The 26,410-nt window shown below is 44.8% G+C and overlaps 1 protein-coding gene across 1 annotated transcript in view; it reads left to right on the top strand.

Moving 5' to 3' along the window:
* Window positions 1-26,208, top strand: part of Tim23 (translocase of inner mitochondrial membrane 23) — a 45,621-nt gene extending 19,413 nt beyond the window's left edge. The window contains exons 5-8 of the mRNA XM_065435784.2: window positions 1,764-1,822; window positions 15,566-15,676; window positions 20,346-20,501; window positions 25,924-26,208. Of these exons, the coding sequence (XP_065291856.1) occupies window positions 1,764-1,822; window positions 15,566-15,676; window positions 20,346-20,461 (286 nt within the window). The 3' untranslated portion in view covers window positions 20,462-20,501; window positions 25,924-26,208. The remainder of the gene's footprint in view (window positions 1-1,763; window positions 1,823-15,565; window positions 15,677-20,345; window positions 20,502-25,923) is intronic.
* The last annotated feature ends 202 nt before the right edge of the window (window positions 26,209-26,410 follow it).

The raw sequence follows: 26,410 nt of genomic DNA, 5'->3' as shown, positions 1-26,410 counted from the left end.
TGGAATGAGTCATCGTATGTTGGCGCCAACGCGCTTGTTTTCTTGCTTGAGACAACATACGCGACCTACCAGTGGTGATGCGTGCACGTTCTAGGCAACGTTATCGCTATCTCGTGAAACGCAAGTGACTCAGCCCGACTCGGCTGGCTGAGAAACGGCCGAATATCACCGATAGCGTTGCGCGTGCCAGAGATATCCACTAGCGCGACACAAGCCCCGGCGCTACCATCTCTTGTTCATTTCGCTGGTTACTCGCACCGCGGGAGAAAACTTCAAGGCGCCGCCTTGCGTACATTTCTTTTTATAAATTAGAAAGAGGCCGTTGTCATAACTTCTGATTGTGCGAAAAGGCATTAATCTTGATTACAATAGAAATGCAGCAGGGAAAAGTGGACAACATTGCCGAAAGTTTGCTATGTTCAACCAATATTATTTCGTATAAACGCGTTCTTTTAAAAAATGATGGCCCCAAACACAAATGCCAACACCACCCGAGAGCGATGCAAATACTATGAGCACGCGTTATGAACAAAAGATTTTCGTGGCGCCAAACGACGGGGAAAATGTGGCGATACGCATTCCTCTCGGCTGCCATTGCACATGGCTGCTCATTAGCATAATTCGCGCGGCTCGTCGCAGCAAAAATTATGGCGGAAAATCTCAGCAATGGCGGCCCAGCGCAACGTCACGCATCGTCAAAATGACGTTTACGAAACAGCCCTTCCTGTGACGCTTCTTTGCTTCTTTGACTTTGACTTCTTTGACGCTTCATAGCTTCCTTGCCCCTTGTCTGACTGTTGGCAGTCGTGGCTCGTGAATTTGGATTGCTCCTAATGGTGCTAAAATGTGCCCAGATCACATGACAAACTTAAAGTTTGGCCCATTGGGCTTCAGCTGGGAAATTTCGTGAATTTGTGTCATCCTGGCATTCGTATTGGCTGGACGTATCACTGAGATCCAACCATGGTGCTTTTATCAACAAACTGTGCGAAGCTGCATAATTTATTCAGTGACTTGACGATGGCTTCTGAGCTATTTTAAAGTCTAGATACAATCAAACCAGATAATATCAAATCTAGCTATATCTAAAGATTCCTTATATTGAACAATAACTGAATGTTGTGAAGCTGCAGTGACAATACACAGCAAACTGTACAGTTACATTGAATGCAAATCTTTCCACATCCAGTGAATTGAACCCCTGCAGCTCCAAAAAGCTCCATAAGCTGGCTTTCTTCAGTAAACCTGGAAGACACCTGCTATAGGTATCGCCATGGTCTTCCCATTACAGCTTTTAAAAGAACACCACATGCCTTGTGGGTGGCCTACACATTGGTAAAATACTGAGAAGTGCTTTATAAGTAGCATTGTCTGGGCTTTGTGTTTAGTGCAAAATGCAGCTGTGTGTTAAGAGTGAAGAACTGTATGTGTAGATGACAGTTCATGGTTCAGTTTAGGACTACATATGAAAATGATACCGAAGGCATAGTCATGTGGCCAGTTGCTGCAATCTAATTGGCTACCTGTCTGCACCTCTATATTTTGCATCTTGTCACGTTAAGATGAGAGGAACGTGACAAGCTTTAGAGTTGTAGAGTACCATATGCTGGTCTGTCACAAGGGCCAGCAGTAGGTTTGGTCACGAGTGATCTGAATTTTTTTTATGTAAGAGTGTGTACCGCATGCTCTCTTATTTTATAAGAAACTATTGACACATTTTGAGGTATAGCTGCTAACACGTGTTGGTATTCTTTTTGTTTTAGAATGCTCAACTTCATAACCAAGGGAGGTGCTGGGTCGGCAAATGTTCTGGGTGTCATAGGTGAGAATTTATAATGATGTGCATACTGGGCTTGACTTATGTCACGGGTACCTTACTAATAGTACATGCTTTATTTGATTAGCACATGGTTCATTGTACCACAGCCCTTTATGCTGGGGCGTAAAAACAAGCCTTCATGCTGCAATTCTCAACTGTGATATGGTGCATGCAAATCTCAGTTTTTTTTTTTTAATGCGACTACTCCGCCATTCTTGATTTTCAACAATATTGCATTTTGAAGGCAACAAAATAAATGTGAGCCCGTGAAGCTAAGTGGGCAGAGGGGGGTGTTACACATGCAAACAAGCTTTTATTTCTCTTTTTATTTTGTACTACGCCAATTTGAATGGCACATTCAAAATTTTGCATTTTTAACACAATAACGAAAAAAGTGAGAGCCAGCGATGCAGCCTGCCGCGGTCACCACATGTTGCTGGGATAAAGAAATGCACCACTTGCTGCTGTGAAAAGGCGGGGAACGTGTGTCAGTGTTTTATATTATCTGCGTCAGCCAGTGGGAGCAGTTCCTGTGCGCACACGGCAGTAGTGAAGAATCGAGTTGCCAGTTCTCTTTTTGGTTGCTTCTCTGCCTTTCAGTTTTGTGCAGCGAAATACGTTGCTGTGGCTACCTGAAGCTTCAATCTCTCCTATTTAGAACTGTACCAAGATGGCGGAGTTGTGTCAATGGAAAGCCGCAGGATCTACGGTGCGATGGCACTTCATGAAGCTCGATTTTCTTGCTGGTTTTTCTCAGCAGCACTAGAAAGGTTCAATTTCCTCGATTTCTTCTTGAGATTTCTTTCTTGTATTACATCACGTGATAATGGGAATCTCGAAACAAAAAAGAAAAAAGGGATAGGTAAATTTGACCAAATCGATCGTTGTGATCGCTGCGTTCCTCCTCAAAAGCGTGTGGGCAGTAAAACGGAACAGTGGGCGGCGCCTTACCCCGCCGCCTTCCACGTGGAATACTTTGCATGAGGAGGAAATTAAGACAACGGCAATACAACTACTTGATGTTTGAGTTGGAGCTCATGTCCTCGCTTTGGTACACCACCTGCCACCCCAGGCCGCCTCAGTTCGCACTGTCTATGGCACCGGCCAATTGTACATGACAGTAGCCAGCAACTAGCGCCAGAAAAGTGGAGGAAGAGGCTAAGAAAGCTTCACATTAACCCCATAGTTGTTGATGATGACTTAACTCGTCATGTCAAAAGTTGCACTACCTTGTAATTTTGACACAAATAAATAATGCACAATGGCTTTTGCTGGTTTTTAAACGACAGCAATAAAAAGAAGTGAAGTATTTAATTCCTGGTCTTATATTTTTATAGATCTATGGCAAGGTAAATGCTGGTAAAAAGAAATCTGTACTTTTCGTAAAATGAACAAAAATTATGATAGTGAAAAGGTCAAAGAATAAAAAATTGAGCAGCATATTTACACTGTACCAAAAAAGAAAAAAGCTGCTGCAATAAATAATTGAGCAGAATATTTGCACTGTAGCAAAAATAAAATAAAATAAGAAAGCTGCTGCATAGAGCTTTTCACAATACCCGGCGTGGTATCTCTATGGTGTTCGGTTGTTGAGCATGAGGTTGTAGGTTCAATCCTGGCAGTGGTGGCCATATTCCGATTGGGATAGAAAGAAAAAATTATCATTTACTTAGCATTTGGTGAACAGTAAAGAACCCCAGGTGGTCAAAATTAATCCCGAGTGCCCCATACAGTGTGCCTCATTAATCAGATCATGTTTTTGGCACACAAAATCCGAGAATAAATCTTTTTTAAAAATTTGCATTAGAAATGTGGAGTCAAGCAATTTGATAATGTCACTTTTCAGATGGCCGTGTTGGCTCTGTCCATGGTAGAGCAGCGTTCTCAGCTTTGTAAATTCTCTGCAGAGAACGGCACAGACTCCCACACAGCACTAACGCAGGTGGAAAGCGTGGTGGGACAAGCCAAGGGCCAATGGGATGCAAATTTCATGATGCCACTGTTTTAAGTCAATGAGGTTACTGCTGACTTACCTCCAATTGTAAAAGCAGTGGTGTGATCGAAGAGGATGCCTATATGCCTGTGTGCACCACACCGATGCCATACATAGATAGTGCAGTGCATCATGCTGGGCAGCTGTGGCCACAGAGTGAGATGGACAGTAGCGCTGACTTTACTCTCTTGCAACGCATTTGGTGCAACCAACTTGTGTCTAAACAATAGAAGGCGCATAGTATTCCACCATGCTCTCTCTCTCTTCGCTTGGGTCCTCCCTTTTGTGGATTTCAAAGGCACTCTCCTCCCTTCCTTTCTTCCCTAGTGGTTGGTGCCAAATGTGTGCGCCATGCTGCAAACAAGTTAGGAAGCGAACATGTTGAGAACCCTTTCAGTGACCGAAATATTAAGTGACCAGGGGCTTCGCTTTTCCGTTGTTGCCACTTGAAATGGAGTAGTGTTGCCAACTGTTATTCAATTGCGACTGCAACTGGTAAAGATGAGATTGGACTATTTCCAAGAGTGTGGAAGTCTTGGGTCCCTAAAGTTACCCATTGCAGTTCTGTTGTTATATTGGTTTTATTGGCGTAAGGGCCAAAACCATTGCAGTTCTACTAACGGAAATAAAGGTGATAGCCATGCACCGTCTGATTGGAGCAGCAGTAGTACATTGGCTCATGATGGTGTTTTTGTTTGTCTTTAGAGGTATTTCAGAACGGTTGATTGACGTGGTGAGAGCAGACCTCGAAGTCACGAAAGTTTGGTGCCTGGCCTGAGGCAGAAAAATGATTCGCAGCCACCATTTGATGGGAAGCAGAGTTTGTGGCTTTGGCCACAGCAGCAAATGCACTACGAATCCCCAAGATGAAAAAGCGAAGCACGCTCGAAAATTTGGCTAAGCATGAGCTGGGGGTAGTTGCATAATAAAGCTTTAAAGCACCAAAACTGTAATAAGCACAGTTATCTCCCATTAGTTTTTAAACTGCAATTATTATATTTGGACATTCTTTCTCCAGGCATTCATGGCAAATTATTTAACAAAACTTGGCCCAAACAATTGTCCATGAAAGTAGCAATAAATGAACAATGTATCGATGCATATAAGATGAAACCAATACATTATTTAATGGTGCATACCTGCGAATGGCGTATTTTACGGCAAACTGCAGGCTGTGGGCAGCGCAGCCAAATCGAAATTGCTCCAACTGGAGGAACATGTTAAAAGTATATTAAGTGTTCCGGGCAGTCGAAATTGCCATCGTCATCGTCCTCTTCAGTCTCCCGCCCGGTAAATGCAAATGCCTTTATTATTGAGGAAGCATTATCTCACCATGCAAAGGACCTGGGAAATGAAATAAAAGCAGTCAACGAAGGCGAAATTGTATGAAATACATATTTCACCTTGTCAGTGATGTTCCACTGCAGCAATGCTGCATCATACTCGGAGCGGATCTGAGCAGCTGTGTGGCCTTCCTTCAGGCGAGTGAAATTGAGTAGGTACATGTTAGCCGTGAAGTCGCTGTCCACAAATGTTGCTTCGACAACCAGGAAGCTCTCCGTAGACCGCGTCCACTCGTCTAGTGCGATATAGACATACTCTGCTCCCGCCAAAGACGGTGATATTTTGGTCTGCAGTCCTGATACTTTCCCGGGCAGGAACTCGCCGAGGTCATCCCGCGATGGCAACTTGTAGCCCAGGGTGGTGACCTGAATTTGAAAGAATACAAAGCAGTTACTTTGATGAAAATGGCTTATAATGTCAAACTTGCTGTTACGAATTGTTTGAATTCCTTCCTCTCGACAGCACGAAACGGCTCCATGTCAGTGCAAATAATGTTGATTATGGCATCGTCAAAAGCAGCCTTTCGATGAACAGGCACAGAGCTGCATCCAGCAGTGAAGGCCGACGTTATCCGCCAGCCCTTTCTCTTGCTGTGTGTACTCACGTTTGTGCTTTCTTTTTAGGTGCTGAATCAAATTAGATGAAACTCCGACTACAGCGTGTATAGTTTCGGAGCAAAGCTTGCAGTGTGCAGCTTGTTTGTTTTCTTCGCAGGTAATTTCAAAAAATTGTTTCCAGTGTGTAATGTTGGCAGACTTACTGCGTGCACGGGCCACTGGGCGTAGAGCCAATGTGGCAGTTCTTTATAGAAGATATTTTTATTTGCAATAGAGGGCTGGAAAGGAGGGTGGGGTTGGTAGCACAGAAAGCCGAGGGGCATGCTTTGAAGCATTGTCTAGCATTCACAGTATGAGCGAGCTTCTAAATGAACCGTTGGGCTTCTCTAAGCCACCAACAGGCACCAGCAGTGCCACCTGGACCCCCTCCCCCCATCCCTCCTCTCACGTTAGAGCAGAGCTCCCTAGAGAGAGAGAGTAAAACATCTTTATTAATAATATTTGAATGGCGAGAGCAGTGTGGGAGGAACCCTCAGTCCAGGGTCCCTAAGATGATTTCGGCGATGTTTCGAGCCCCTTGTATCACAGCTCGGAGGACCTCGGGAGGTCCGTCGTCGAGTGCATCGTCTCACAGCTCTTTGTTGCGTAGGGGGTAAAGGAGAGTTGGCAAGGGAGGAAAGAGGTTTGCAGTGCACTCAATCGTGACGTAGAAGATTGTGGGCGAGCTGCCACAGCCAGGGCAACGATCTGCATAACAGTGTGGGTAGAATTTATTGAGAGAGACAAGATTTGGAAAAGTTGCTGTTTGTAACTGGCGTAATGCCACTGCTTCCTCCCGCGAGAAGGACGGCGGTGGTGCGGCGTGGGTGCGACGAATGCGTGTATAATGACGGAGTATGTCTTTGTAACGGAGCAAGGGATCCCCCCACTCTGAACTAGTCGCCTCACCGCGCCGAGTCGCCCGGAGGGAAATTTCTCGGACAACCGCATGTGCGCATTCGTTACCCGGCAGCGAGGTATGACCAGGGGTCCAGAGTAGGTAGATGTGGGGAGGTGTGGTTGGTGTATTTTGCGGGATCTGTTTGAGAATTTGGTGCGCCGCTATCGGGATACCATGTCCTGATAGGAACGCCCGGCATGCCTGTTGCGAGTCCGTCAATATAGTATACACTTCCTCAGGAATACGGATGGCATATCGAATTGCAAGAGCAACACCGAGAGTTTCTCCGTAAGCGGCATTTGTTCCGTGCATTGCAGCAGAGTCTCTCAGGGATTCGGTGCCATCCAAAACTACTGAGGTATAGCCCTCTTGAGTGCGTGATGTGTCCGTGTATAAAGTATCTGTTTCCGGGATGTTTGCAAGCATGCGGCCAATGTATCGTACACGGGCTTTGCGCCGCCCTTTGTCATGCTCGGGGGGCATATTACATGGCAATGGATGAATACTTAGTGCTTGGCATATCGCTGACGACAAGATCGTTGGACGGGTTTCAGACTCAAGGGGTGGGACAGAGTATCCTAGCTGTGTGAGAAGATGGCGGCCAGTAGGAGTGAGTAGGAGGCGCTGGCGATGGCTGACCCAGTGTGCCTCTAGCAGCTCGCCTAGTGTGTTATGTGTCCCTATAAGTTAACGAGACGGCGTGTGGAAGTATAATTCGGGAGGCCATGGGCCAGCTTCGTCGCTTTGCGAATCATTGCGTCTATGCGAAGTTGTTGCACTTGGGTCAACCGCTGAAATGGGAGATGGTATCTAAGGCGGCTGATCACGCATGCCTCCACTAAGTGCAGCAGGTCCTCTTCTCGAAGGCCCGAGCGCCTGTTGGAGACCCTCCGGATCATGGCCAGAATTTGCTCAATCTGTCTGGATAGAAGGGAAACAGTGTAGTTTGACCTGCCATCCGCTTGGACGTGTAGGCCGAGGATACGAGCACGATTAACCTGTGGTATCGGTGTGCCATCCACGTGCACAGTGATAGGGGGAGTAGAGGAACGGCTCCGGGGGCGAATGATTATGAGCTCCGACTTTTCCGGAGCACATCTTAAGCCGCATTTTCTCGCATACTCGGAAACTGTATCGACTGCTTGCTGCAGTCGGTCCTGGATGACTCCGTCGGAACCCCGTGTCGACCAGATAGTAATGTCGTCCGCATAAATAGCGTGGGCGACAACAGGGATCTGGTCGAGTAGCCAAGGGAGCCCTGCGAGCGCGATATTGAATAGAGTAGGGGAAAGAACTGAGCCCTGAGGTGTCCCTCGTCCTACAAGGCGAATCGTACCGGATTGATGCGGTTCCCATTTCTATGGTGGCTGTGCGATCTTGAAGAAATGCGTGGATATACAGTAAAAGCTCGTTAATTCGAACTTCAGTAATTCGAATTTCGGGATAATTCGAACATTACGATTTGGTCCGGCCAAGCTCCATAGAAGTCCATGTATAAAAAAGCCGTTAATTCGGACGTGAGTTGGTTCTGCACGGTTAATTCGAACTACGCGCCGCCGCGCCTGGGCGGCGTGCCGCTTGGCACATGGCCAGAGCAGGCCTTGTCGCGAGGCTGCAGCGGCTGAGTTGCCTCCAAAATGGGGAGAGAAGGAAAAAGGGGGTAAAACCGGTGCCAGCACCCGGCACAGAGGCTGGAGGGCAAGGGGTGACAGCTGTGGCAACAGCTACGCCCTCTCTCTACCTCCGAGAACTGCGGTTTCCGGTTTTGAGCCGCCAATCTCAGAGGCCTAAGAATCTTGTCGTATAGCTGCAGTTGTTAACCGATGGATGGCGCAACCAGCACAAAAAAATACAGCGAATCCAGTACGTCGCAGCGCCGCTAGCGCTCAAGAATTGAACGAATAGGAGGAGCCTTCGTCAACGTCTTTGTCCTGAACTCGCGGTGGTCTCGGCCGCTTTCGGCAGCCTCGAGTTTTCTGGTTTTCGGCGCGCTTACGACCTTTGTTGTGCGGATCGCTTGAAAAGTTAGGCCGCGGTGGTGTGCTTCGCCGTGCTGACGTGCGGTTTCAGAATGGCGTGCGCCCGCGGTAAATACTGCGCCAAAACACTGAAGGATAAATGCGACATCTTACGGGAAGTGGACGCCGGAGTCTTGTCGAAACAAGAAATCGCCAAGAAGCATGGGATACCGAAGAGCACGCTGTCCACTTATATAAAAAATAAGAGGGCGATTGAAGACGCCTTAGAGGCAGAAGTTGCCAGGGAAAGGAAGAGGATGCGGCTGGCAAAGTACCCCGACCTCGAAAAAGCGCTTCTCCTCTGGATTAAGGAGATGCGTGCTCAGGGCATACCGCTGAGTGGCCCCGTCATATTGGCGAAGGCAGCGGACTTCGCCCTGCGGCTGGGCTACGACGACTTCGCAGCTTCAGATGGGTGCCCTGCTGCTTCCTGGTCGCGGTGTCCTGTTTTTCTTCATTGCTTTCGTTAGTTCGAACTTCGTTTAATTCGAACTGAGATGGCATCCCCTTGCGGTTCGAATTAACGAGCTTTTACTGTAGTTGTACATACGAATTCCACAGTGTGAATGTGCAACATTGCGAAGGATGAGGTCATGTTCAACATTATCGAATGCCCCTTTTAGGTCTAAGGCGATGAGTGCTCTCGTTTGGACGGACGACGGAGGTCCTATGACTTCCTCCTGCAATTGTAAAAGCACATCTTTGGCAGACAGATGAGCCCGATATCCGAATTGAGAGTTAGCAAAGAATGATTTTTCTTCGAGGAAGGGCTGCAGACGCCGCAAGAGTACATGCTCCATGAGCTTACCAATGCAGGATTTAGGGAGATGGGTCGTAAGTTTTCAACCTTAACAGGCTTGCCCGGTTTTGGGATCAGTGTGATGTCGGCGTGTCTCCATGCTTGGGGAAGCATGCCCTTGCGCCAGCAATCATTGAAGATTTGGGTGAGGTCGTTAATATCTGCGTCACTGAGGTTATGAAGGGTGGCGAATCGGATGTGGTCGGCTCCCGGTGCCGTGTTGCGGCGTAGATCTTGTAGGACCACCCGCACCTCGTCAGCTGTGATGTCTGCATCGAGCAATTCGTTCGCCTCGCCTACATAAGGATAGTCAGGGTACTGCGGCGGCAGGCCTGTGGGTATGAAATGCTTCTCTAGCTCTCTGAGGAGTGTCGAGACATCGTCCCTGTACTCGTGCATTAGGATGTGCAGCTGTTGAAATGTTTTTCCCTTTGTTGTGGTGGGATCTGTGAGTGAACGAAGAATCGACGTTTTTGCTGTGCTCAATGTGCCTGAGAGGCGATCGCAAAATCCTCGCCAGTTATTCCTCGTAAGGATCTCTGCATACTCCTGAGATTCCTGTGTAATTTGATCTTTACGTTTCCTAAGTTTTCGGTTGAGGCGTTGTTGTTTCCTTCGCCGTGTCAACCCTCTGCGGGCGTTCCAAAGATGAAGTAAATGTGGGTCTATGTCTGGTGTCTCGGTTGTGGTGCGCAGTGTGATCGTGGTGGCCTCTAGATCTTGTGCGAGAGAGTCAAGCCAGCCAGCGTTGTTTCGAAACTAAGGCTCCCACAAGAGGAGAGACACCCGAGAGCGTGCTGTAGCCGGATAAAGGGGTGCAGTTGACTTCCTGTAAGAGGATGACATCGGGAGGGTTCATGGATGTGGCGATATACTGCTGTAGGGAACCTCTTTTTCGGCGGAATCCCCTACAATTCCACTGCCACACCACTAGTTGCTCCGCGTTACAGGGCGCCATCATCATCGCGAGAGGAAGCAGGCGGTCGTGCATAGGGATGCGGGTGCCGCTTCCCCACATTTGAAGGTTGCGGCCGAGAGCCTTGGTCGGAAAGCGCGCTTTCGTTGTTACCGCTAAGCTCAGAAACTTGCATGCGTGTGAAAGTGCACTCTATACATGATTTCACTTGCTCCGTAATCCCTACTTGAAGGGCCTCCATTTGGCGTTCTATCCTGTCCAGAGCCGCCTGCATACTAGGGCTCATGTCTGCCACCAGCGCGTCCATTTGTTTTTGCTGGCACTCACAGCGCGCCTCCATGTCACGACGTAGGCTGGCTATTTCTATTAGAGGATCGGGATTTGATAATGAATTGGTAACAGGGGAAGGGGTAGGGAGAGATTTACGGGGCGGAGCGAGCTGTGGGGGACCCTCCGCCCGTCCTACCTCCCGAGGCGCCTCCATTGCTGTTTTCTCCTCTGGGGTCCGCTGCACCCCTGAAGGGACCAGGGTCACCTTGGCTGGGGCGTTGGTCTGCAGGGCCTACTTGTAGGTTTGTTGGTAAGATGGGGAATGAGGGCGCTTCTCTGGGAGGCGCACCGATGCCTCGTGGGATTGGGACCGAGACTTGGAGCGGATCCGGAACTTGCGATGGGATCTCGAATGGGTCTCCGACTGGTCTTGTCTGGTCTCCTTCATTGGGGCGCGCGAAGTTCGGGTCTACGCCGTATCTGTGGTAATGGTCGGGTCGCTGGAGGGTTGGAGTTCACGCTGCTCTTTCTCGAGAGCTTTTTGCACCCAAGCTTTGTTCAGTGTCTGCCTGGCACGCCGCGGGCAGTTTGGATCCGCTGCAGGGTGGGTCCTGTCACAGGATCTGCACGGATGTGATGGGGTGGGTTTGTCAGTCCCGCACGTCGTGCAAATGACCACGTGCGGCGTAGGACAGTAATCAGCCCAATAGCCGAGCTTGTGACATATCTTGCAGACCAGTTGGCGGGGTCGATGAGGGTAGCAGCTGAGTATTGAAAAAGGGTTGGAGGGGGGAGGTGTACGAGGTGACACAGCATGTGAGCTGCCATGCGAAAGCTTGCAGTGAACACAAGCATCGCGCCAGTGTCGATGCACATCACAACTTAGAGAAGTGCTTTTTTGAATATGTGTCCGAGTCGTCGACGGTGACAGAAGCAAAAACAGAATGAAGGGTGGGGAGACAGCAGGCGGCTGGGGCTAAGGCGCTGCCAAGGTAAAAAAAAAATCGCAAGGTGTTAGGGGAGTGGGGGGAGTATGCCACCGTAGTAGTTCCGCACGGTGGATACCAATGGCAGAGAGGCACGGTCACGCGAAGAATCGAGACACACTTAGGAGCAACTCAGTGTATAAGGACAGAATTGTAGTAGGCGCGTTGCTTATAAATGTACTGTGCTTCTAATCAGCCAAGCCATTTTAAAAATACTGCTTTTTTTGTTAAATTCAAGGCTCTGACATACTAATGTTTGAATGTGGTCTGGTTGGTGCTTCAGCATATTTTCACAAAAAACAGCACGTAGATGAAAAAGTGCTCTATTTTTGGAAAAAGATGTAATTCCATTCCCATTCCATTTCAGGCAAAATGCACTTAATTCCATTCCCATTCCATTCCTCTAAGCATTGTCACCATTCCTTTCCGGGGTCGCGAAAATGTGGAATGATTCCAGAGTCATTCCAATTGCGGAGTGGCAGCTCCGCAACACTGGTTGAAAGCACTTTTTACATTTGCCTCATAATTTTATTTATTTGGGGCTACATAATTAGTTAGAGCTTCTGCCTGTGACAAAAGTTTTACTGATAAGCACTCTCAAACAGTAGTTGTACCATGCTTTGTCTTCTTTTGAAGACGTCTGGCATGCTTTACACTTCTTGAAAGTGAATCTCACGAACTTTTCAGTGTGAAAATTTAATGTAAATTTAGGCTAGCATGATTAGACCAGTTCTGTTCTGGCAAAGAAAGAGGTCTGCATAAGAGTTAGCATGTTCACAGTGAGTCGACTAACCTGTAGGTGCGGCGCTGAGTCATGGTGGAAGTAAGGTTAATTTTCTTGTTTAGTTTAGCAGTGCAGCACATGACTAGGTAACTTTGTCTGCTTTGTCCACTATTTTTGTCTGCCCTTTAACCCTTTGAGGGTCGATTTTTTTCGCCGTATGTGACCACCCAGGGTCGATTTTTTTATTGCAGATTCCAATTCTTCTTAGGGACTTATTTCGAAAAAAATTTACTGTCATTTTTTTAGGATGATCGTAAAGTGAGAAAAATATATTTCGCATTGTTATATATGCACTCGTCATTCATGAATAACAACAATAAAAAAGGAAATAAACTTATAAGAATTGAAAATTTGATGCATTGTTATAGTTCAAGGCTTTCAAAATGCGCACACAAGAATATTTCGCCACACTCAAATGTTCCTGCTCTTACACTAATATGTACATCCATAGCGTAATCGAACTGCGTAGGTGCGCACACTTAAGAAAACTGTGTGGTTGTGTGCCTGTCGAAAAAGCAAAACGTATGACAAACATCTGCTAGTCTTCATCGTGCCGCCAACCAGAGGCAGTTAGTTTTCGCGAGTCTCCAAATAAAAAGAAACAAAGGGCAACGGAAACCCATGCATGGGGGCATCCTTCCTACGCGCACCCCCGTGAGCACTAAACGAGCGAGAAACAAGCGATCACCCTTTGAGCGATTAGTAACGAGATAGCCATCAGTTTTGCAAGTGCAAGAAGCCGAAACTGCCCGCGGAACAAAACCCAAACCGCCACCCGTCTGCGCGGTGTTATATAGGCGCGCAGGAGCGAACTAGTGCTAAAACAAACCATTTTGATAAAACAAACCATTGTAACAAAAATCGAGAGAGGGAGGCACGTAAAAAAATTCCCTGTATTCCCAAATAGTGGCAGCACATGACAGAAAAGAAAAAGGGAGGAAATTGGTGCTCTTTTTAAACATTTTAATCATTGACCCTCAAAGGGTTAAACAAAAGTTCCGGACATTTTACAGCTGCTAAAGACCTGTGCATGCTCCGTCGGCGGCAGGCGTTGAAATGCAGGCAACGGCACTTCGATGTGAGCTTGGATGTTCTGGTATCGAAACCCTCTGATTGCAGTAAATTGATAACATGTTCTCCTCGAACATAACTGTTTTTTATGAAAAAGTGAAGTCTGTTCCTATTGTTAAGTCAAAGAGCCGAAAATTTGAGGCGAACCTCGGACTTAACGCTCAGTCACATAATTTCTGTTTTAGAATTTTCTTCATGCTTTCTGAGCATGTTTGTCTTAACTCTGTTTATCCGTCACTTAATGCCACATTTTGCTGCAAAGCCGCTAGAGCACCTCATGCATTCACACACTGGAGCAACCACCTATGTTTTCCGAACGGCATCTAACTTCTTTCGTAGTATGAGCCACAACAAAATGTTGCGTTGAGCAACAACAAAATCAAAGTACATGTGGCCAACTTATAGGACCAATGTATATTAGCAACTGAATAGTCAACAGGTATTACATGAATATTTCTTAAATAAACCTCACTAAAATTTCTTTTTGTCTATATTGTTGCCGCAGCTATAGAGCACAGTGCATGTTCATAGCACCCCTGCGGAACAATGTCTGTGAACCTTTGATAAGAAGTGAACATATAAATTAACCAAACAATTTTTTGTATTTTCGCTAAACTTTTTTTTTTTTTTCGTCGTAGTGTTTTTCAAATTTTAAGGTTGACAGGTCTGTCACTGCTGGCATTCATGACCGGAAGATACTGCATTGAACATTACAGAACGGTACGGCATAGCTACCGACTTTCACAATTTTATCATAAAATGCCTGGATTTGAGAGCCTCTTCACGATTGTTGTAAACATGTTAATGTTAACCAATTTCAGAGTCAGATTATTTTGACTCGTTCGATTATTTGGAAGCACACATGCAACAGGGCCACCGCTCCACTGAACCCGTTTCTAACGGCATCCATATTTGCGGTCACTGTTAAGTGAATATTTCATCAATAAAATTCATGAATGTTTTCTTGATTATTCTAACTGTGAATAGAGGAGTGTTCCTGTTTACAGCGTTCCTAGAGAACAAATGCTGGTAATTATTTTCATAAATGGTCCACATTTTGAGTATTAAAACAAATTTTGGTATTTCCAACCAAAATTTAGTATTATTGTGCTTTGGCTGTGGCATGTTTCAAACCTTGAAGTTTGCAGGCCTGCAAATGGGGTAGAAACATTAATGAATGCTTGAACGAAGTGGTTCACTTTGGATATCTACAGGATGCTATGGGTGTTCTAACAGATGCACCAAGCACGGTGTCTGCTATGAACATGCTGAACGCCAAAGTTAGGAAAAGCCATGACCTCTTTTGATGTGCGCCACAGCTGCCAATCACAGCTGTTGGTGTTGTTATCGGGAGAAGGAAGATGGGTATCATTGCCCTTTCTTTGAGGCTGAGAATTTGGGATGACTGGACAGGCATAGTAAGCGTAACAGAGGCTGTGTTTGGGCTTGGCAATCACTATGGCCGATAAAAATAAACGCATGTGCTCACATTACGTTTTTCACATTGATTGTTCACTTGTCTTTACAAGTGGGCTGCTACACATTTGGCTTGATTTCGCGTCATAATCGTGTGTCAACCAGCTTAATGTCTATTTAGACTTAAATATTCCAAGTCAAGGTTTGTATAGGGATAAAACAAATCAGCTGTGATAAGATTAGACTAAGTAAAAGCCTATTGGCACTGTTTAATGCAAAAGACAGTTAGAGATCAACAGCATATTTGTTGCATAGTGGTGAATTTCGCTTCGTGAGGTGTTACCATGTTTCTTGCAAGCTTTGCTCACTAAATCAATCTTGGTGCTAATCCTGAGGTTTATAACCTGTGAAGTAGTGAGGTGGTATATGTTAAGGGCACATATAAGCTTCACAGCAATTGACCTAAAACTGTCTAATGTTGCATTACTGACTTGTACATAAAGCTTTGGTTGTCTGTTTAATGCTCTTAATATTGCTGTGCATATGTGTTGAGCTTGACTGAATGATAGTAAAGTAGTAGCGTGGATTGTGTATTGAGCAGGGATAAATCAGAATGATGATGACTGGCTTTGGTGCTTTTTTTGCATTTCAGCGGTGATGTACAGTGGATTTGGAGTGCTGCTGTCATTTGCACGAGGTGCAGATGATGAGCTCAACACCCTAGCTGCAGGAACACTTACAGGGCTTCTCTACAAGTCAAGCAGTGAGTTTTTTTTAGTTGATTCTTGTACTTTCACGAGATCTTTGCTACAAGTTTTTTCATTTTTAATGCTGATTTAATTCTTGTTGTGGCGCCAATAGAAATCAGTCAATTTGATCAACAGTTTTTTTATGCATGGTTAGACATTTTCGTTGGAGTTCTTTTACTAGCAACATCATGCACCGTCTGAAGTGACTGAACTTTTAACTATTTGTTAGGCTTGACAACTTTCGGAAGATTGCCTAGTCTGGAAAAATAAAACTTTGACTGGAGGTATAATTGAAACTAGCCTTCTATGCTTCTCTTAGCACTTCAATAAAAAGATTCAAAATTTGTGCTTCGGTTGGCTCGGCAACATAATTTTTAAATGACAGCAGCAGTGAAGACACAGAAGCTTCTCTCAGGTTGTCAATTTTTCAATCCAACATTAGGCTGTTTTAATAATTTCTCGAACAGTGGTGGATGCTCATGAGTGTGTGTTATTTTCGTAATTGTGTTCAACTAATATCAAGTGCAACTTTATTTTTTCCACCAAGGGTTGCTTTTATCCATCGGTGCTTCGATAGCATGTACAGTTGACGACCGATAATTCGGACTCCACGAGGAACGTAAATAAGTCCGAACTGTCGAATGTCTGCAAAAAGAATGTATCAAAGATCATTTTATGAACATCCTAAGACCCCTCAAGCAAAGCCTCAGGGATTACCATCTAATGTGTAATCTCTGAGGCCATACTTGATGTCTTTTCGAGGTTGCCAGAGGAGATAATGGCATCAGAGTCCACGGACGGAGTCCGAGTAATCGAATGCTGAGCTGGCGGCTGCCCTAAATATTGGTCGTCTTTACACATGAAGTCTATGAGGCCATTGACGGTGCTGCAAAGCTGTCAAAATTACCGAACATGTCCGGATTATCAGTGTCTGTTTTATCAGTTGGCGACTGTACACAAATGATGAGCAATCCTTCCCGTAATGTCGAGTTTTCACCCACAAAAGAGCATGCAGTCGATTTCAGACCAACGTTGGACTGAAGCGTGACTAGTTGTCCAATCTCTTACGTTTTAAACATCGCCTATTAAGTGTCCTTGTTCATTACTGTACAATATTGTGAAAAACTCCACATTACTGTACAGCACTGTACAGGAGCTGAACAATCCATGTAGAGGCCCCAATGCCAGTTGAATGCACACTAAACCACCTTGCTTGTACAGAAAAGCTGATTGAATGCAATGATCAAGTATTGCGAAGCTTCTGCAAGCTCCCTGACCTGACAACAATTGCTTTGTGAGCCTAAATAATGCAGTAAAAAACAAACCAGCTAGGTACCTGCTGCAACGAGTAAAGAACAAATGCTCCCTGTGCAATAGGAACTTGACTGTTTTCACATCTGCGAAGGTATTGCTTTCTCGCATAACATGATCACTATGCCTAGTATTGATGCCAACAAATCTTCGTACTATTTTTCACGTGATCTGACTCACAGTAGTTGGGAACTAGGAACCAAGTGCATATTTTGCACACTTCAGGTTTTTTTACCCTTAGTAGGTATACTAAAAATAGCGAAATATTTCTATCAGTTGTGTTCCTTGAACAGCTTCTTTGAAGGTTCACATAAGAATTCTAAAAAATTCTCTTAGCAATTGTTACTACTATACATACATTCAAGACGGCAATGCTGAGGCTATAATTTATGTTTCGCAGTATATGCTGTGACTTTACGCTTGAAATAAAATGTCAAAACATGAAAGCCCCGTAATTAAGCGCATTTGTAGCGGTAACGAAAAAGTTAGGGTGCCCTATGTACTTTTTAATTCACTGCAATATTTGTCAATCTAGACCCAGCTGGACGGATGCAGTCACTGGTGTGCACTCTTTGTCATAATTATTTAGTGCACTGTATGCATGCTTGTAGCTCTAGGCTGGGTATTGAGATTCCAATGCATCTAAAGTGCCCCAATGCTCTGGAGAAAGTGTCCTCATCTTTTTGAGCATTGGAGCATGAACAGTATGGCTCAATCCTTGCGCAACCTGTAGTCGCCTGGGTAATTATTGTGACGAGTATATGTGGTCCATTGCAACAGTGGTTAACCTGCAGATTCTGTCGTAGTGCTTCATAGTGGTGCTCAATTTCAACTGAAAGGTCTTGTTCCAACACTGCTGTTTTCACATAAGTCACTACCGTGTGAGAACTCTTTCTGTGGTTTTCCAAAGCATGTATGTCATTTGCAGAGGCTTAATTAACAAATTCAGTGAAGGTGTTCTGAAGTCCCAATTACTGTGCATCATGAACTACTGGTAGGCCACGTGCTATAAGCCTCAAGTACGCCATGTCTCGTTGGTGGGTCATATACAGTTTCTTCATTAAACTGCAGGAAGATGGCGCCATTGTCCTTGCACCTGGTGCTTGGTGAGAACATCTTAAACATACAGAACTATTTGAGGCCCTCGTTGTTTATGCACCAGGGATCTTAGTGGACTGTGCTGGATCATACTGTATGTATATATGTATTTCTTTTTATGCAGAGCGCTTTATAATAATATACACTGTCGTGCCTAGGCCCCTGCCATTTCTGAAGATAGGCTACATGGCTAGATGGACATAAGCAGGAATAAAAATGTCAGTAATAATTTTGCTAATTATCTTAAATATACTAATGACATTTTTAAAGTGTCACTTTAGGGCACATTATGAAATCAAAGCTGACGAAGAGTGAAGTCATGTCTGCTTAGTAGAAATTCCAAGACTAGTGCCACTTTCGAGATATGCTGTGAATGAGCTACGAAACACACTGGCGTTGCAGTTAAAGGGCCCCTCACCAGGCCCCATAGCAAATTTTGGTTATATGCTGGAAGTTATTACGTGTCCTCTAGGGAGCGTTCTGCTGCAAAAATTTTTCAAATTGGCTTATTAATAGCCGAGATAAAAATATTGCAGTGCCGCAAACCCATAAATGCAGCAGGTGGGCTCCACTGCCAAGCAAGATGCTCTCTCCACTTGGCCCGTCTAGCCTTCGCAAGCGAAATTCCTTCCCTGTGTTCTCCCATACCATACCTCGAGGATCGCATGACACATGTCACAGGGCCCCGCCTTCATTTTTTTTGTCCTTGCTTTCTTTTTTTTGTCGGCGCTACGCACTTCCGCTGACAGTGCCGCGCGCGAGCTGGTGTCTCGTTCACGCAGCGCACGATCTTGTTCGCTGTGCACAAGGAAAGATGGCTAGCGGTATGATTCAGTGCTACATGAATACATAGGCAGAACAAGCGGATCGCAGAGCATGATCACGCGCTGGAGCACCGTAGAAAATGGCATAGTTTTGGTACCTATGCACTTAACCGCATGACTGTGGGAACAAGCAGACGAAGCGGAAGTAGTACACATTTCTCTTGCATCGGTGCGGAGTGAAACAAAAAAACATGCAGACATTCCGTTTATGTTTTATTGTTTCTCTAAACTTAAATTTGTCAATTCAAGCAACAGATTGCACAGATAACACATGTATTGAATAATTCTCGAAGTCGCCTGTCACCATGAGCGACGTCGCACTGCGGACTCAAGTACGTAGGCGCAGGGATGCAAGTACGTCATCCTCTGGCTTGGAGCACGGTGGCCGCAAGGAGAAGGAAAAACTGCGTTCGGTTTGAAAGTTCAGATCTTTTCACGGCGCGTAGCGATGTAATACTTTGCAGACACGATCGTTATCACTCAATGTATGCTCTGCGCTTGTCAGCTCAAGGTGGCCAGACCTGGTGAGGGGCCCTGTAAGTTTCCAAAAGCATACTTTTAACAGTTTGGGACAACTGGAACACTAGGGCATTTTTTTTTTTGCTGATTTTGGGAGCAGATGTCTCGGAAGTGGTGCTAATACTAGGATTTCTGCTAAGCAGACATGACTTCATTGCCCCGTGGCTTCAGTGTCACAATTGCAACATGTGCCCTTAGGGTAATAATAATAAAGTTAATGAGAACATTTTTGGTAAAGCAAAATTATCGCTGAAAGTTTTCTTGCCACTAGTGTCCACCTATCTGCAAACCTATCTGCAAACCTATCTGCAGAACCAAAGGGGGCTAGATATGGTAGTCATCTTCTGATAAAAATTACCTGCTGCAGTGGCTTAGCGGCTATAGTGTTATGCTGCATAAACACGAGGTTGCGTGATCAACTCCTGACCGCGGTGGTCGCATTTTGATGGGGGCAAAATGCAAAGCCACCCATGTCCCATGCGTTGGGGGCACATTAAAGATCCTGTGGTGGTCAAAATTAATGCGGAATCCCCCACTATGGCATGCCTCATAAACAAATTGTGGTTTTGGCATGTAAAACCCCAGAATTCAATTCAATACTTCTGATAAAAGAAAATTGTTCTGCATAAAAAGAAACACCAGGCAGACAGGCTTTGAGGTTTCACTTGAGCCATTTAAGCTTTCACTTCATTTATGCGAGCAAAGATATCTTGTGTTCACAAAAGTATCATGACTGCGGCATCTAGAATATTAGTAAAACAATGACATATTGAGCCCTGGTGGTCTATGAAGAACTTGTCGTAATTTCTGCTCTTGGCATTTTTATTAAGCTTCCACAGTACAGCAATAGCCTTTAATGTCCCATTTGGTGTCTTTTGAGTGTCTGTGATGCTGCGATGTAGTCAACGAGAGGATGGATGATCCTTGGCAGGTGGCCTGCGGAGATGCATGATGGGTGGAGGAGTGGGCCTGGGTCTGGCTGCCCTGTGTTGCCTCTGGACAAGCAAGGACCGCATGAAGCAGATGTTCCTCACGCATCCTGCTTGACTGCTGGCTAACCTTCTAGGTTTGCAAGACAGCGTGTGTCGTAAGGATGGCCAATATTGAAATAATACAGTAAATTTTTCCCTTGCAGCCCTAACATATATATATATATATATATATATATATATATATATATATATATATATATATATATATATATATATATATATATATATATATATATATATAGAGAGAGAGAGAGAGAGAGAGAGAGAGAGAGAGAGAGAGAGGTAGGTGATATGGTAAATATTTGGCTCCTGCTAAGTTGTTAGTAAAAAGATGCGATTCTTGAGATGGCTGATCATTAATGTGATAGCATTAAGTAGCTCGTGTAACAGAAAATGCGGTGTCAATTTCGGACATTGTTTCGGCAAAAAGATTTTAGAACCACCCATGCCCAGGCCCTCCATGTGGCGCAAGGAACTTAGTGAACTAATTGTATTTCTCAAGCTAAAATACGTAGAAAAATTGTAAAGTATGAGTTGCACACAACCTACAGACATGATAGCTCTCGGATTGTAATTTGAATATACGCGAAAACATAATTCTGTTCCGCGAGAACTCAAACAAACCCCTTTTCCAGCATTTCTACAATTCATAGACCACTGACGGCGTCCACCATTTTCGCGTGCCGGCGTGTGAATATCTTGGAGTCTACATAGCAGCGCACCCGCTTCCTTGAAGCACTTCCAGATGCTGCTTGCCTCTGCCGCATTGCGGCCCACGCAGGAGGCCGCATTTCTACGAGAAAGCCCGCCTTCGTGCCTAACGTTCGCTGCGAGTGTTTCCCGGTAAACATTACGGTTACGGTTACATATGCTCCAGTTGCTGGGAAGCGTGAGAAGCAGTCGGGCATGTTTGAATGCTATCACGTCCCACTCTTAAAGATGAAGCTTTAGCATCCTCCAAATTTTTATGTTGAAGATTTAGCTGAAGCCAATCCTTCCTCAAAACTTTCCTTATTTTGTCTTGAAAAATCCCAGGCGCCAGCTGAAGCATTGACATAACAGTTATCATTTTAATAGGCATATCTACTTTTCACATATATACAGTAACCCCTCGGGAACTCTTGATGTATTGAAGTAACAGTTACAACGAAATTTTTTTCATGCTGTGATATCAATTTCATGCGTTTTTCACCTCTTTTCTGTAGACAGTTTTGTACTAGATTTTGGATATCTTGAAATTTAAACTGCAGAAATACCAGGGTAGAGCCACTACACTACCCAAAGGGTTGCCATGCTTTGTCTGCAGCTGCAATAATACCAAAAAGTAAAAACAGAATCCTGTGGCCATGGTGACCTATTGATGGCATCAACCAACCTCATTGCACGTCTTGTGGTTGCGCTGGGTTGCACAGTCTTTTGCAGGAGAGGCCCTGATGTCCTTTCTGGTGAAGTGTGCCGACCACAAACATTGTGGTGTGTCAGAGAGGGAAGCCAGTGCCCCTAGCAACTGTTACAATATGCCCCATAAACTAAGAAATAATGTGCGACTTCTGCCAAACTTATTGCAATGCATGTGGGATTGTAGGGCTCCCTTTTGCATGGAGAGATAATAAGTAGTACCGTATTTACTAGCATAATGATCGCACTTTTTTGTCAAAAAAATTTACACAAATTCAAGGGTGCGATCATTACGCGTGTTAAATTTTCTGCGAAAAGAGCAAAAAAATTTTTCATTACGCGTTTGCTGCGGGAGGACAACAGGTCAACAAATAGGCGGCTGCCGCTGTATGTAGTGTGGGACACACACAAAAAAAAAAATGTCGGCCGGCGAAGCAAGGTGAACTTGCCGAACGTGATTTTTTTTCTTCTCGTGAGTACATTACGTTTATTGAAACAATTTCTTCCGTATCAGTAATAAATAATATCGTTAATATCAGCAAGTTTGCAGCAATAATGTAGCCATGTCCACTTTGAGGGGACAGAAACAGATGGGCGCGCTTAGCTGCCAGTGACATAGAAACACATGGCAGGCATGCTGTGAAATCTGCGGCATTTGTCTTAACTACTATCCTAATACAGCACATTTCCGCTAAGGGTGGGTGAATATCTTGGCTGTGTTACAAGCGTACACTTCTAACGTATCAGTGTAAACGTGGCCACTATTGTTGCTGCTCGCGATTTGTTGCGTGCCCACGAGTGCAGACGAGAAGAATCGAAAGGCGCCTTTTTTGCTATTGTTGACCACAACCATTATAAAGCCTACACGTAATAAAGGCAAGTTCGGTTGTAGCTTTTTTTTTTTTGTCATGGAAGTGCAGAAAGTGATGAAAGGAATGAAATCGGGCATCTGCTTAAGAATGTTTGATGCATGTTGTCCGCCTGGTTTGTCTTGAAGAGTCGTTCGCGTAGCATTTGACAGGTAGTAAGCGCGATCATTATTAGCTAGACTTGGTACACGACATATCGCTGCGGCAAGTTTGTGGTGCGATCATTACACGGGAAATTTAAAACAAAATTGAATTTTGACGACAAAATTCAGGGGTGCGATCATTACGCGAGTGCGGTCATTATGCAAGTAAATACAGTATGTTCTGCTATACTCTAGCTCGATGTGCGTTGGTTTCCTAGCAATGGAGCATCACGGCTTACAGTACTTTTCATCTGGCAGCACACAATCATACTGCGCCGAGCTCACTAGCTGAGCCAGATGCTGCTACCATAATGCCCCGCTCCCTGCTTATTATTTCCCCCTTTCTGTAGATTGTGCGTGTTTGCTTGCTGTCACAATTTGCTGTGGATCTTGCGTAAGAGTGGTGAGCTTGGATTTGAGCCTTTCTTCCTTTTTCATTTAGGACGCTGTCAGTGACACACCAATGAGATTACACGGTATTAATCGTGACCTTGAGCAAGATAATTAGTGCTCTTGAGCAGGTGTGATGAGACCATGCACTGCACCCAAACCAGGTGGGCATGTGAGCCCACGGTGTTGTATCAGTTTCAGTGATATTGCGGCTTGATGAGGATACATACTTCATGTTCGCATTGCGTAAACAGTTGCATCATTCATGCGTATCTGCTAAAGGTCTGACATTTGTGCTCTTCTGCAGTTTTGTTTCAGTTTGTTAAGTGAAATTATGCGGAATCCGTTATGCTGCAGAAATTAGCAGCATCAGTTTTTTGCATGTCGTTAACCGGTTCTGAATGTCTTGGATGTGGGCTTGAAGTCTTGCATTATGAGCGAAATTTTAATTTTTTCATTACCAAGCATGCTGTCTTGCTGCAATGCCACGAAGGCTGTTGGCCGTAAACTCCTACTTGTCTAGTACAGAGTCGCACGAAGTATCGCGAAAGTTATTGTATCACTGAAAGTGATTGACCAAGAATGCGGCTCCTGGTATACCAAGCTTTTGTCAAGAAGTTAGTGGATACTGGCACCATTGAAAATTTATGTGATCTACGCGTGGCCAGTGGACGCATATTTTTGCGATTTTGTTTATCTTGATACTCCGCATATCACAAAATTTTTCGTGCTTTTACGACTTCGAATCAACAAGGTTTCACTCACACACACACGCGCATGTGTGTACGTACTATAAACTGGTTGAAGTGTTACGTATTCTTCTCTGTCAAAGTGGTCATTCATCGTGTGGAACAGAACTGCAACCTTGGTCAGATCCTATTTAAAGAATTAGTCAAGTGACTTTGAACTTGCCCCTTATGGAGTTTTGTACAAGGAAGCTGTTGCTGTTGGAGAAATGTGGACTACGTAACATTTTTAAGTGAGAGTTCTATTTTCTGTGCCACCAATATAAATTTGATTGTAAACTAGTCAAAATAAACTGGCACGTGTCTTTGCATTTTCACCATTGCATTTTACATTGGCATAGTTTATTGTCATGTGCGTTTCAGGGCTGCAACATGCATCTGTTCTTGTTGCTTACCATATTTACTTGCATAATGATTGCACTCGCGTAATGATCGTACCCCTGAATGTTGTCAAAATTTGATTTTTTTTCTTTCCCGTGTGATGATCGCACCCTGAACTTATCGCAGTGGTATGTCGTGTGCCAAGTCTAGCTAATGATGATTGTGCTTACCATCTGTCGAATGCTACGCAAATGACTCTTGAAGACATATCAAGTGGTCTGCACGCACCCAACATTTTTAAGCAGATGCCCCATTTCATTCATCACTTTCCACACTTCTACAAAAAAGACTACAACCAAACTTGCCTCCGCTTTATTATTTGTAGGCTTCATAATGGTTTTGGTCAACAACAACATAAAGGGCACCTTTCGATTCTTCTCGTCTGCATTTGTGGGCACGCAACAAATCGCGAGTGGCAATGATAGCGGCCACGTTTACACTGATACGTTAGAAGTGCACCCTATTCATACGCCGACGCTTGTAAAGCAGCTAACATATTCGCCCACCCATATTGGAAATGTGCCGTATTAGGATAGCAGTGAAGACAAATGTCGCAGTTGCCGCAGCATGCCCGCCATGTGTTTCTATGTCACTGGCAGCTAAGTGCGCCCATCTCTGTTTCTATCCCCTCAAAGTGGACACGGCTACATTATTGTTGCAAACTTGCCGATATTAACAATATTATTCATTACTGATATGGAAAAAACGGTTTCAATGCGTGTAATGTACTCACGAGAAGAAAAATAATCGCGTTCGGCGCGTTCGGCTTGCTCCGCCGGCCGCCATTTTTGTTTTGGTGTCCTGCACTGACAGCGGCAGCCGCCTGCTTGTCATCCCGCAGCAAATGCAGAATGAAAAAAGAAAATGTTCCTTTTGTGGGAAATTTAACCAGCATAATGATCGCACCCCTGAATTTGCATCAATTTTTTTGACAAGTAAGTGCGATCATTATGCGAGTAAATACAATAGTTCACGTTGAAATGAGAGGCAGCATGAAGGGCAAATTGGTGGCTGCTGCTGCTGCCCTTCCTCACGCCAGCGTTCTGACAGGGAGTGCCGCGGTCATCAAGGGAGGTGTGTTCATGTTTGCCTGTGGACGCGTGAAAACATGCATGTTAATTTAGTGACTATGCAAGTGTCTACAAGTTTATATGGCCAATGAAACTACTATCCTTACTTCATATAGCTGTCTAAGAATTTGCTGTCATAATCAATGCGATGCTTTGCCTTTCGTATGAAACTGCAACATTTTGTGTGTGTGTGTGTGTGTTTGTGTGTGTGTGTTTGTGTGTGTGTGTGTGTGTGTGTGTGTGTGTGCGTGCGCGCGCGCGCTAATGTTTTCTCTCCACAGTTTAGTGGCTGCAGATGCCTTGCACCCTACTGTTAATCTTTGTGTCAGATTGCAGAGTGCTGTTTAATAATAGTGTTGAAAATGCCTGTAAAAGGGGTGTCTACTAGTTGTACGTATCAGAGACCCAGAGCATTGTTCAATCCGCACCTTATGCTCTCTCCTGGGTCCTAGTTTCATTCTGTATTGATGTTTTAACAGTGCTGTGCCATCTTAGTTTTGCCTTTCTTTTTTTTTTCCAGCATTTCAGGTGTGCCGCCAGCTTGCATTGGATTGTTCTTCCAGCAAAAAAGTGTAGCTGGTCTCTTAGGTGTGGACACTGATACAAAAGCATTAATAAATAAGGTGCATAGTTGTACATAGCAACACATTCCCCATTTGCCTCTCACTCCAGCAGCGGAGACATTCTTTGACTTTATTTGATTATTTAGGCCCATGGGCATTATGGTTGAAATGTAAGCAGTGGTGGTACAACCAAGCACTGTTGTTCTGAAGTAGAAAAACTAATAAAAGAAAGGAATATACAATCTTATTGTGTAGAACTGGAGCCATTCAAAGATGGGGAAAAATTGCTTTGGATGGCAGCCCATCTTTGAACACATCAGTCAACTTTCTTTAGCAAAATTTATGATAGTAATGCATTGCAGCAAACCATCTAGATTTATGCCTGACATTTGGGTGGAGTCTTTTGCAGTGGCTGTGGTAGTAGTGTTACTGCTATTACTGCTG

This window comes from Dermacentor albipictus, chromosome 1, assembly GCF_038994185.2.
Source record: "Dermacentor albipictus isolate Rhodes 1998 colony chromosome 1, USDA_Dalb.pri_finalv2, whole genome shotgun sequence".
Lineage (NCBI taxonomy): Eukaryota > Metazoa > Arthropoda > Arachnida > Ixodida > Ixodidae > Dermacentor > Dermacentor albipictus.
Note: the sequence above shows the minus strand (reverse complement) of the source record. Positions and strands in the feature narration are given on the sequence as shown.